This window comes from Poecilia latipinna, unplaced genomic scaffold (genome assembly GCF_001443285.1).
Source record: "Poecilia latipinna isolate Pla-1442-1.1 unplaced genomic scaffold, P_latipinna-1.0 Scaffold3836, whole genome shotgun sequence".
Classification (NCBI taxonomy): Eukaryota; Metazoa; Chordata; class Actinopteri; order Cyprinodontiformes; family Poeciliidae; genus Poecilia; species Poecilia latipinna.
Genome location: NW_015116452.1, coordinates 22,011 through 35,411, shown reverse-complemented (window position 1 = coordinate 35,411; position 13,401 = coordinate 22,011). Strand labels below are relative to the sequence as shown.

The window sequence follows — 13,401 nt, the reverse complement described above, 5'->3', positions numbered from 1 at the left end:
GAAAAAGCAACGCAATAGGCTCAGTAAAGAATACAAAATAAATTAGAAATAAAGTCCTTGACATTTATCAGTCTGTGAGGAGTTGCAAGGCAGTTTCTAGAGCTCCAGCAAACCAACGGGAAAAACATTTCAGGAGTGACCAACCTACCAAAATCACTGTAAGAGAGCATCAAAAACTTATCCAGGAGGTTACAAAAGTCAAAATATTCTGTTGACTCTATGGAAGGCGTGCCTTTTCCATCTGACATAAAACTAAAACCATTTTTCAGACAGAGAACATAGCGGTGGTGGTAGTATGATGATCTTGGGCTGCTTTTCTGCTTCAGGACCTGGATGACATTAATAATCGATGAAACCTTAACTTCTGCTTTCTACCAGAAAATCCAGAAGATGAATGTCCAGCCAAGCACGCTTGGGTTATGCGGCAGATAATCTCTGAATGACATAGAAAAAGTCAAATGAAGGTTTTGAAGCGGCCTAGTCAAATCTTGAGTGACTTTAAACAGGCAGTTTGTGCTTGAAAACCCTTCAGTGGTGCAGAAGTAAAATAATTCTGCAAAGAAGATCAAGCCGACAAGATTCACTTACAGTTTTGGCAAACGTAAATGTTTGATGGCAATTCATGCACAAAGGCTTTACAAGCAATTGTTAGCTTCAGGGTATAATGATTTCTCATCAACAAATGAAGTCCTCATTTAAAACACACAGTCTGTATTTGCTTAGGCTATCTTTAATGCTAAAACACTTTTGTAGTCAGACATAAAGTGTGAAAAAAAGCGGAACCAGACATGACCAAAGGTTAGCGCTTCAGCTATCGTGCTCACTTGTTCGCGTGGATTTTGAAGCTTGTTCAGGAAATGTTTGTCACTCCAACATGCCCAGAGAGCAAAAGCGGCCAACACTTCAACTGATTTCTATGAACATACAAATATTTACTCCTGTCATGACAGGAGAAGGCTGTTCCTGCCAAACAGTTGAGTTGCTATATGCTGCCTGATCCGTGGCTCTTGGCCCTGCTTAGCACGACAGGATTTCCATTTGTCCATGAAGAAATGTTTCAACAAGTACTAATCAGATAACAGCGCATGCGGCTACAACATCTGAAACACTGAAACACACTCATATCTACTCTAAAAGCATCTGGATGCTGGTCCACATGCGTCAGAACCTCTCTGGGTCTGCCATTTTTTTCCTACAGGCTTTTCTCCAGGCCTCGGGCGAGCAGGACAACACTAGCCGCCTGTTGTATCAGCTGACCATCACAGAGCTCCATTCTTGACTGCAGACCACAAACACAAAGCAGAGTGGACACTTGAGAGCAGGCTCCACACGAGGGGAACTGCATAGACGTAGATTGTTGGTCTCCTGCAGCCGGAGGAACTTCACGCTGCAGGTGGCGCTTGGTTGTATGAACAAGTCGGACAAACACTGAAGATTTCTGCTTTTGTTTTCATTGCTAATTATGCTAACATGATTCTGATATTTATCGATTTTATCGTTTCAAAGAAAAACGTGAAGTAGAAAGTGTATTATTTAATATTACCAATTAATACTGCCATAATTCTGTGTGCCTGTACTACCTTAACGTCTTCCCTAACACCTTCTCAGTACTTGTGGTCGAGATCTTGGATTTTGTGATAAATAGTTGAGGTACAGATAAGGCACGGTGCAGGATAAGGCGAAGAAAACCTATTGAGATAATGCCTTTTGGTTATTTCGCTACGTAAACATTGTCTTTTGAACCACATGAAATAAAATGGATACAAGAGTTTCAGGTATGCAGCGGTTAGATCTTCCATTATTATCTTTGTGTGGGTTTTCTATCACCACTTTAGTTTCCTTTTAAGTCTAAACAATTAACTTTTTTAAAATGGGAAGCAGGTGGTTGCTCATGTGGAGCTTTGCGGTTGTCCGATGAGCCCTTAGTGTTCGGGTTAGAGGTCTGCACTCTCTGGACCTTCCACAATGTCTCTTAATAACGTTGGGTTAAAATGATGAAGCACTGAGGTGTGTCTTTAAATGCAGATATCATAACAATTGTAGGTTTTACATGGGTTATTTTTTTTATGAAAAAGTTGCATTCAGTTTTTTTTTAGATATATTTTCCATGTGATTAATTTGGAAACTTGGTGCTTTTTTTATTTCCGTATTTGTTAATCATCAGATCTATAATTGTAAATGTTTTGGGTTAATCTACTACCCAAGACACCCAACATTTTCCTGTTTCACCACCACCACCACTCGTGTGACTCGGTGGTACTCCCACAGGTTCTCTGCTGTTTTCACGAGCTTTTTCCAAGCGTAACCCTGGGCAGAGTGAAAACACCCGCATTTCACATGAAACCGCAGCACCGTACGCACATCCACATGTTCCAGTAGCTTATTAGTCTATTATTCACAGCCTTGTAGCTTTCAAATTGATGGTTAGACCATCCTCGGCATGCTCTGCTAGATGACAGGCCAAATATGTCTCAACACAGTTTATAGCTCCACTTTCAAGTTACCATTTAACAATTGCTTCGGGCTTTGAGTCAAAGCCTTGCTCGCCCTCCAGCATAAACAGTTTAAAAGCCAAAATGCAACATGGAGTGAGTGTCACAGGTAGGAGTAGACAAGGCGCATGTGTATGTGTGTGTGTGTGTGTGTGTGTGTGTGTGTGTGTGTGTGTGTGCGTGCGTGTGCTTCTTTTTTTGTGCAGGACATGAAAGAACAAACCAGGAGGAGTGTGTACTAGGAAAAATAATGACTCTGTGTGTTGTTGCATTCACTCAGGTTACTGATTGATCCAGGCAACTTAAGGGAGTGGTGTGCAATGCACGGATCAGCTTCACAAGTACAAGAGGTTGCATGATTGACCATTGATGTCCATACAAACCACAACAACCCCTAAGTATCATGTTTCATTACAGTACTAATATAGGTTACATTTAAAATTAGCTGAAGTGTGAGAGCTTTCCTTATTTGCCTACAAAACTGACACACACACACGCACACACACACGCACACATGGCCACACACAAGTCAGACTCCCTCTGCGAACGCCACGCCTCTGCATCCCAGATGCCTGTCGAGAACGGCCCCTTCACAACACATCCACACAACAGATTAAATGCATACTTTGTTATTAGACTATTCTCCAAGCAGGAAGCACTAACAAAGACTAAGACAACTTTAGTCAGACAGATTTCACTCTCTTTCTCACACAAACACACACACACACACACACACACACACACACACACACACACACACACACACACATGCAACAGCAGGAGAAGGAGGAGGAGGAGGCGAAGCAGCATGACCCAACATGTGCTCCTCTCCAATGGAAAACTGTCAGACGCTCCATCGCACCTAAAGACTTCGGGAAGAGGAGCCAGGAAAGCTGGCATTCTGCAGGCTCTGGCCCACGTTGCGGCTTGGAGAAAGGACAACTGAAGAGGAGGAAGACGAGGAAGGCTTTTGAGCTGTGAATGGAGAGATGAGAGATATAGCTAGCAGGCTGCAACGGCAGAAAGTGAAAGGAGGATTAGTATTGGTAGAAAAAGACAAAAGCAGGAGGAGATGAAGATAAAAAAAGCCTTCTATGCATGTGAAGATATGCTTGAAAGTACTTGAGATTTATTCTAAAACATGCAGAAAAGTGGTAGTAAAAAGAGCTTAACACAGAAGAACTGCGTAATATTCTTTTAAAAATTATTTCAAAGTATTGTAACTTTACTCTCCTCTTATTGTTTGTTGCTCAAACCCCATTTGCAATCACACTGCAAGATTCTTAACAAACTCTTAGTTTTACAGCTACTGGCAGGTCATTTTAAGTCAAACGCAGCAAAACATGTCCAAACTATGAAACTACCACCACCAGACTTTGTTGACGATTTTAGGTTGAAACGCATGTTGTTGTTTTTTTTTAAATAGAGCTATTTTGGCTTCATTTATGAAACATTTTTATACTTCTGATTAGATTGATAAATGCAAGTTTTTAGACAAATGCATGAGTGATTGATTTTTAAAAAAATTCATAGCTGTCCATTTGAACCTTTAAAAGAAAAAAAAAACTGTCACAGGAGTCAAACTCAGATGCCACCAGTCATAAAACAGGTTGGATTTGACCCAGAAGCATAAAGTATGTCATTCTTCAGGGCGGAAACCAGGAGCCAGGCTTTCTGTCATGATGTCACAACCTGTTTATGCGACTTTGTGTCAAGAAATGGATATGCATTAAAAAAAAAAACACACCCACAGATCCCACGCAGCGTGGGGCCTTTCGCATAAAGGGGATTTTAGATATGAAGAAAAGCAGTGATAAAAAAAAAAGAAAAACTTACTTTGCAAGCTGTTAAATAACCCCCAACATTAGGTATTTTCTTTTCACAAACAGACTAAAGGTACAGGGGGTGTTGCTTCAAATCGCTCACCTGGATATGAAGTTTTCTTCATGGCTGCAGATAATCTCTTCTCTTCTGCTCGCAGTGTTTTAATAAAAAGAGGAAAATCTCAAAAGTGTCGTTTGCATCCGTAACTTTTTCCAGACTGCGTCTTCCTGTGCCGCCTTCTCTGTCGTCTCTGGACCGACCGGTCTCTAAAGCTCGCTCCTATGCTTTTTAGAGCTCCCTAAACTTTGCCCCAGTGTTTTATTCCCACCTCTATCTGCTTCAGGAGACGCTGTGTGAGCTGGATAGTCTAATAATCTCACCTGCGCTCCTGACGCACGCCCTATCCCAGGAGCGGGAGTGGTTTACAGTAACTCCGCGGGGGCTTTCACCTACCAGAGAAAGAATAAAGACTACAGTCTTACCTGTGCGCTCAGGGGATCATCAGGCGGTGGATTATTGGATTAGGAATCCTGAGATTGAGCAATTTGCCGGTCTGATCTGTTGCGCAAAGGTCAAAACCGACGTACAGCTACAATAATGCGTTTGTGTGGAACATTTTATCACTGTATACCCATAACACCCATGTGTGTACAGTATTGACAGGCTGCAGTGGGAGAGCGCGGGCAGGTAAAAACTGTTTGGACTTTAAACTCTGAGTCTTGGTGAAGCTACGTGCCGCTTGGATGAAGCGTTCAGTCGACCTTCAACCTTTCCAACTTTCAAATGTCAAACCCTGTCACCTCGCTTCACCTTCGCCGCACACAGACACTCATCTTGCCAGTAGCTCTGAGCTGCAGGGACCTCTTGTGGTCGCTGCGTGGGCTCTTCGGCTTCCGTTTCCACCAAGCATTCCAGCGCATTCACGAGTGATTGAGGAGAAAATTCAAAGTCTGTGTTGATGCAATGTTTCAGTTTGATGTTTAAGAGCAACTAGCGCAGATCCGAGCTGCTCACGGAAGGCAAATCGACAGCATCAACAGAGTTCTGCAGAAATATTTCCTTGTCTCCTGAGGTGTCTTGTAAACGTTTTAGTAACGCTTTTCTAAATTTTGTCACGTTACATCTACAATCCTTTATGCATTTTGTTAAAATAGTGCTAAACTGTGAAGTGGAGACAAAAAAAGTGTGACATGCATTTGTATCCAGCTTCATTACCATTTCTGCCCCCACATAAAATCCACATCAAAAAATTCCCTTCAGAGCTCACCTTATTAGCTAAAAGTCAATGTGGGATTTAATAATGCAAATACATTGTCTGTGTGGTTCATAGAAAACAATAGAGAACAATCAGCAACATGTGAGGAAAAAGACGAAGCTGTGGAGTCGTCTGAAGCAGAACTGTTGCCATAAAAGCCAACAACAACAGCAACGACTCCTTTTTACTGTCACAGAGGTAAAATGACAGAGATATTTTTTATCACATAGATAAAAATACAAATGTGTTCTTGTAAAATGAGAGCAAAATTAAAAGCTCTGACCTACATTCGTTTTCGTCAGATGGAACTCCATTTGTTAAAAATTCAATTAAAGACATAAAACTACGCTTTGTTTCCCCACCTCATTGTACGTAAATACATCCAGAACTTGCTGACGCAACAAAATTAAATAGCATAACCCGATTAAGTGTACCATTTGTGGCTGGACATGCCAGATGCATGGCCCAGAAAAACACGCAGTGGCTTGAGTCAGCTATGGTTTCAGTGCGTTTCAACAGCGTGTACTCTAAGCAACTGGCCAGTGAGAAATTAGTCTTCACCCATCCTCTTGTAGTTTAGCATAATGTCCCCTAACTTCTTTGAAGCCTGGGTAATTATTGACGGAAAGTTTATACATCCAGAGACACAGGGTGTCGAAAGCTAAACTGTAGTGTCTGAGCATGAAAGGCGAGTGCGGGAACTTCCACTTGCAAATTCCCTGAGAGTGGGCAAAAGCAGATATTACTTTTTATGCCGTGAGAGAAAATGTCAATAAGGCTGGAGGTGCAAATCCCTGGAATGAATGTGAAGGAGGAAGGTGCTTTGTGACATCTTCTGAAAACCTACGACGACTTGTTTGAAGTCAGGGTTGTAGTGAACGTCTACGTGAGTCACGTACGTTCATGTTCCAACGTACAAAGAAGCTGAAATTCAAATTCAGCTTAGCTTGACGTGCAAACGCACCTCAAACACGCCAAATGAGATTATTCGTCCGTTAATCTGAGAATGAGAACGTGATGACCAAGAAAAAAAAATCCTTGATTCAAAGCCAAAACCTTCAATTGTTTATCTAAATTTGTAACTTCCATGTTATCTATTATGTACCATCCATCTCCAGATGGAGTACACCCAAGACATCCCCCATGTTCATCACATTTTATAGTTTCCAATTAGAGGAACTGTTTGCCTACAAAGTCAAGACATTTTTTTTTTCCATTCTGATGAGGCATTCATGCCCAAGAATACAAAGCAGCAAAGTGTAGCAGCATAGTGGTCATGTTTTTTTTGCTAATCTAATCGTATTTCTGCGACATATGCCTTGATATATTAATAAATATATATATCAACATCCTGTTTCTGTTGTAAAAGCCAGGTGCGTTGTAACCAGAAAGTGGGGGAAGCTATGTATTAAAGTATTTTTGAACCTGCGTAAGATAAGACAATCTGAAACCAGACATGTTCCATCCAAACCAAACTACCTACTCCTCTGAAAGCACCCAGTTTCCACTGTTTTCTTGCAAATCGTGCAGATTACGATACTTGATACTGGGGTGTTTTTCTTCAAAGCTGCCTGCCGATACACGGAGATTCATCTGGTTTCCGTCAACATTCGTCAGTTCAGCCTCTGTTTATCTGTTTCTCTTATATTTTTTGTATGTGCGCCTTCTGACACAGTTCTTTTATTGTTTCCTGTGATAAAATTGTGACACATTTACAACGTCTGCTGCAGCAGGTGCGTGTTGAGAAGTTTCCTGCTCTTGCTTAAACTTTTAAAACTGAGTAAAAAAACAGAAAAAATGTAAAAGTGCATAAAGCTAATTTGAGAAAAGGACAAAAAAAAAAAGAAAAAAAAGCTGTGGCTCTGGCTGGATGCTCTCACTGTAGATGTACTTAGGTTGCGTTTCTCGGAACAGTGGTCTCTGTTTCCACCACTTGCTTTAACTTGTGGCACCGCTTGGTTTACATCTCGCTCACGACCATTCTTAAGTGGTCCCTCTCCATCGTGCGCTGATACAAAACGTTAACCGTGTTCTTGCGCTTCTCGTCGCTGACATTTCGCCTACAAACGCACAGGATGACACGTTTCACACTTCAGTGTCCTGTGGAGCATCTTCGTGAAGAAAATATAACCTTTGACCACAAAGCTGCCGCTTAAGTAAACATCCAGCTTAGCTACACTTTGCAAGCAATGTTTTTTTTTTTTTTTTTTTTTGTTCCCTTCACCCCAAGCAACGTCTTTTACATTTCAGCTTCAGCCGGAGATGTCTTATTTGAACAGCTTTAAGATTTATAATAACTGAAGAGCCACTTAAGAGAGCATGTGAACTAGCTTGAGTCGCCAGTGTTAATAAAATACCAACACGCTTTTTCTTCTTGTAGTAGTAATCGTTAACTTCACCAACAGGAGCATCTCAGCTGACGTCCTATTAGTCATTTTGGTTCAATATGGCTTGTGAAAACAATATAAATTCCAGCTTTTGTAATAGTAATTTCGAGGTGGTTCATTACGATACTCTTGAATGAGAGTCTGGCAAGTTGACAGATATTTGCACAACTCATTAGGTTTTGTTCCTCTAAAGGTGACACATGGTGACTGCACACCTGCTGTTTCTCCTAACTGAGCCCACATTTACTGTAAGACTCTAGACTTTCACCTTCACAATTACTGACTCTTTTGTTGTGGGTTAAGCTGGCGGTGGTTTTAGTGTAAAAGAAGACCACTATGTGGCAAGTGGTGGCCGGATGGAGAACTCAAAACCATAAAAATATTGGTCAAAATACAGTGTGTATCTGTATGTCTGTCCTGTCTACATGAAAAATTATGGTTACGGTTGCTTTTCATCTGATCTTGTCTGAACATTTTTATTATTATTTTTTATTTTTTTCAATTAGAAATGAGCAAAACTCTTTAGTCTAGTACAAAGACATATTTCAAATACTTAAACACAATGTTAAATCAATTATAGTTTTGGTGAAATGGCTCACCTCCCTGGCAACAGACGAGGTCAAGAAAATGGAGAAGAAAGTTTTTATACTATCATTTTCAGTTTATACAAAGCAGATGCCTGCCTGTGTTTCACAGTTGTTGTTTTTTTTTGTTGTTGTTTTTGTTTTACAAAAGATAGAACTGAACTGATAAATCATATTTATCCACATTTCTTTATCAAATCACAAAGGAAGAACATCCTAATGCTTTTCTGGAATCAAGACAACCTGAAACTGAGACAAGCACAAATTTAGGCGGACTGAATGAATTTAGACTGAGTAAGGATTCTTCAAAGCATACGTGTCATTTTGTCATTTAGGCACAAAAAGGAGGAGTTTGCCCAGTGCAACATCCATGAACACTTTACAGAGGTACATCTGTAAAACAGGAAAATGAAAATCATTAATTGTTTTCCCTTCACTTCCCAATCGTGTGCTACTTTGTGTCGCTCTCAAATCCTGATTTAATGCACTAAAGTTTGTTCTTGCGTTGTGGCAAAATGTGGGAAACTTCCAGAGTTCTTAACACTTTATCAAGTCAATGTAAAAGCTGGAGAAAGTTTGAAAGTAAGCAAAGACATTGCTTTATTGATTTAGAATTAAAAATACAGACAATTGTATTACACATATTCCACTTAACAGAAAAATAAACCTTGATTTAATCAGTACCAAGATTTTATACTTAGTTTTAGTCTTTATTTTAACTACCAAAATACTACAAAGCATATTTGTAGCACATTTGTTGCTATTACACGGTTAGTATTAAAATGTGTGCCAACACCTTCTTGAAATGCATTTAGAGTGAAATATTTTATCGGAAGAATTTGGTTTGGAAAAGTTGATAGTGCTTGACATGCTATTCCTAAATATAAACTGTTTACTGCAAATACTTCTTGATCATGAAGCCTTTCTGTAGCCGAGAGCTTCAAAATGACACCTGAGCGTTGGCATTTAACTGAATCAAAATCTGTCTATATAATAAAAAAAAAAATAATAATTTCACAAGTGAAAGGTAGAGGTGAAAGTTAGTTCTGCTAATATAAACCGTATCCTGAAATGTATCACACTGGTTTCCTGATGCTTCTGGTCCTAAAATCACTTAAAAACAGTGAACTGCAATCTGCATTTAGAAATATGCAAGACGTCTATGTGTTTCAATCATGTTAGATGCGTCACGATTACTAAAAACACTTCAGGAAATCTGGGAACAGAACAAAAGATTTTATAGATGGAATTGTTTAAAACTCCTCATATTTCCAATTTGCCAGATTCATTTTATTTGCTCTCTAAGTGTCAGATTGTGTTGTTGTTTTTTATTCCATTCCAGCTCCACTTTGGTCTTTCTATATAAAACATTAGTCAAACTTGGTACTAAATTACAAAACAAAACATACATTTAAAAAAAAAAGTCTATGCTACACATAATATTTGTTTTCCAGTTTAAAATAAAACTATACAAACAACATATACAAAGTACAACTTTGATGATCCACTCAGTCCAGTCTCTTCTTTGTCTTTGTAGACATTCTCTTGTAAATACAAACGCTTGCCTTCTGTTTGCTTCTGTTGGGGAAGTGCATCACATGCCCCGCTTGCCTCTGTGGTCCACGGCTTCATGAGTTTCATGCATGTCAGCGTCCTGCAAAGTGCATCCTCAGCGCCTCAGTGTTCCTCGCATGTCCTCGTAAACATCATTGCCGGCAGCAACACGCCTCGGCTTTATTGCTTTGTTTGAGCTCTTGGTCTGGTCACAAAAGATTGTCAGCAAGTTAGACTGGTTTAAAATGGGGAAATGAGTTTGAAACCAAAGACAACAGCTTCAAAAAGAAAAAAAAAAAAATTAAGAAAATCAATGTTTTCCAATAGTTTGACTGACAACTTTTTATAAGCAAGTTGTTCTGTTTGTCCCATACAAGACGCGAAGACTTTGTGCATTGCAACACGTCAGCGTTGTAAATAACACAGGTCAAAATGATCGGGAGAAATTTATAAGCATTTCTGAATGAAATGGTTAAAATATGACATCTGGAATAATAATCTGTGACATGTAAAACGCTTCAAAAAAATTCAGTAGATCAGGTTTGACGTAGTTTCATGAAAAATGTGTAATCAACACAGTTTTCCTAAGACTGTTTTCTACTACTGCCTCAAACTACACTGCTCTGAAAAGGCGTACATCAAAGATATGTGTTGGGGCCCCCGTTGTTTCCGTTTCACATATTGCTTCTTTGTTCTTACTGAAAGCTTCGTCAAACATCACTTATCAGTGCCATGCAGTGGCTGTGCAATTATACATTTCCTCCAAGTTTCACATGGTTGCTTGCATCAGTGTCTAGACATGATAAGCAGTTTGATGGCTAAAACCTTCTTCCAGTAAATTAATAAGATGCTAAAATGATTTTCTTTTACTTTTGCGAAAAAAAAAACTCATGGCCTTCTAGCCACCTTAAGCTGTAAGCAGTTGTGCTCTACTACGACAGACATTGGGGATATATTTTGAACGAGGCTTTTATGTTACAACTCATGACAAATGCCTGCTTTTGTTTATGTTTTGTGAAACATCGCACACTTGAGTTCCGTTGTGTAGCTGGGATTCCTTTTACATACTTTCATTTCTTCTAGGCTTTATTATTGTAATTTCCTACTTGCTTACATAAACCAAAAAAAAAAAAAAAAGAAGAAGAAGCATGCAGCATCTGCAAATAGTTACAAACTCATTCATTAGTTTACTGACTAGGTCAAATTCTTGTACATTACACAACTTCTTGTTTGGCTTCAATGGTTTCCTGTCTACTGCAATAATAAGACCATTTGAATTTGCAGAGCTTTTCACAGACCAGAATCTCCTCAAACCTTTACATTCATTTGTCCCCAGTCGGTGTCTGAGGTTCTGCTGGCTGTGCCACATTCAGGGCTTAAAGCAAAACGTGACGGAGCATTTTCAACTGGAGACTCTGGTACTACTGTCCAATAAGTTTGAGTACTGTGAATTGAATTTTTAGCTATCTTCTACAAAACACAGTGATATTTTAAAGTGTATTTTGTTAAATGAATTGTGTTTTATATATTTTTTTTGGGGGGGTGGGTTGTAATCCTACATTTTCCAGCATCTTTTCTCTTGTTTTGTTCATGTCTTTAAAAGTGCTATATACATCTTTTTTATTTTACTTTTGCTTTTGATGTTGAAACAAAAAAGTGTTTCAATTTTGCTAGTTGTCTTTGAAAGAGCTGTGAAGATGTTCAGCATTATAGGCACAAGGCTTCCTGCTCACAGAGTTAAGTTTGAGGTTCAGGTTTGTCAGTTTTGCAAAAGAAATAACAGAAGCAATCTATGATCACATAAACGCAGCTTTACGCACTAAATCGTTTGAGCCACAATGAATGATTTCGTAAAAACATTCGAAATAGTTTTTGAATTTTAACAAATTATCACATGTTGTAATAAATCGTTACTTGAAGAGGAAAACCTTTTTTTTTTCTTTTTTTTTAAATGTGGCTCATGCATAGCATCTGAGTGACACTTTCAGTCAGGAAGGCTTACTGATCCTGAAACACCCGCGAAGACACAAACAGTAGTTGAGTCAAAGGGAAACGGTGAATTTCCAAAACTCAACAAAGACGAAAACAACACAAATTCATACCTTGCGCATGATAATCAGGACAAAGCCCAGCGTCATGATGAACAGGACGCCAAAAGCGATGGCGACCCCCAGCAGCACCATGTTCATATCTGCTTCTTCGCACTTTTTCAGCCGATCATTTGATGGTGGCGGTGTTTCTTGTCTTTTTTCTTAAAATCAAAACCATATGTCAAAACTTTAATAGAAAACACTAAGCAGCAATACGACTCGTGTCACAATCTTTACTTGCTAATTTTGTGTTCGAGGCATGAAAACCTTTCTAACTAAAAAGCCTTTAACTACAGTTAGTTTATATGTGTTTGACTTGGAAGAAGCAACATCTAGGACAAAATAAATACTCACCAGTCACCACCAGCAGCACAGATCCATCATCTTTCATGATTTTCTGTTGATATGTAACGTCTTCTGTTTTTGAGTAAGTACACCAGTATGGTCCCGTGTCATTTTCACGCAAGTTTTTAATGAGAATATCAATGTTGGGGAATGTCCCAGCTGTCTGAGCTCGTCCTTTTATTTTGTCACCAATTGTTTCTTTAAAAGGGTCTTTGTTTATTACAAAAATCTCAGTCTCATTGAGACCCGTTTTTAAGATCAGACTATCTTGATCAGACGAAGATCTGCACTGGATTGTAATATATTGTCCAACTTCTCTCCACTGCACTCCTTTCATCTCTACAGAAAGAAAAAAAAACACACACAAAATGCCAGTTTTAATACCCCCATCACATTTTCTTAAATACGCATGTTATTGTTTATAATTTCATTTGACTGAGTCCTACCTGCCGTGTAGCAGAGGCAAAGGATGGTGGAGATTTTCACCCAGACAGCAGACATGCTGATAGTTGACATTCACAAAGATCAGTCCGGTTCTGACTCCACATGCAGAAATGTTTTCAATCACATAGTCGAACTTGACAGCTCACAGGAACACATGACCTATATAAAATACCTTTGATGTGGGCGGGAAGCTGTCAGCATATTCAGCCTGCAACCCAATCTTATTTATCTTTGACAACACATAAATAGAAACTACATTTGACAAGCAGCTGGTACAGGAAGTGAGTTTTTTCAATTTCTTTCAAAGGTGGGTTTAAAACACTTACTTAGTGGTGGAGCTGCAGTCTGAAGAGAAATAACAGAGAAAAGCTGGCATATGTTTGATTTCTTGATGCTTCTGGTCCTAAAATCACTTAAAAACAGTTG

At 39.2% G+C, this 13,401-nt stretch overlaps 1 protein-coding gene and 1 long non-coding RNA gene across 2 annotated transcripts; one reads left to right on the top strand and one right to left on the bottom strand.

Annotated features, from left to right (window-relative positions):
• Nucleotides 1-4,415: 4,415 nt before the first annotated feature.
• Nucleotides 4,416-9,936, top strand: LOC106941744 (uncharacterized). Its single transcript, XR_001423448.1, has 2 exons — nucleotides 4,416-4,669; nucleotides 9,108-9,936. It is a non-coding gene; the product is annotated as an uncharacterized LOC106941744 (long non-coding RNA).
• A 147-nt stretch (nucleotides 9,937-10,083) lies between these two features.
• Nucleotides 10,084-13,189, bottom strand: LOC106941742 (uncharacterized). The gene is made up of 4 exons (XM_015024857.1): nucleotides 12,978-13,189; nucleotides 12,541-12,870; nucleotides 12,199-12,347; nucleotides 10,084-10,301 (listed from the first exon to the last, which is right to left on the bottom strand). Exons 1-4 carry the CDS (start codon nucleotides 13,045-13,047, stop codon nucleotides 10,212-10,214), a joined length of 639 nt encoding a protein of 212 aa, XP_014880343.1. The 5' UTR covers nucleotides 13,048-13,189; the 3' UTR covers nucleotides 10,084-10,211.
• Between the last annotated feature and the right edge of the window lie 212 nt (nucleotides 13,190-13,401).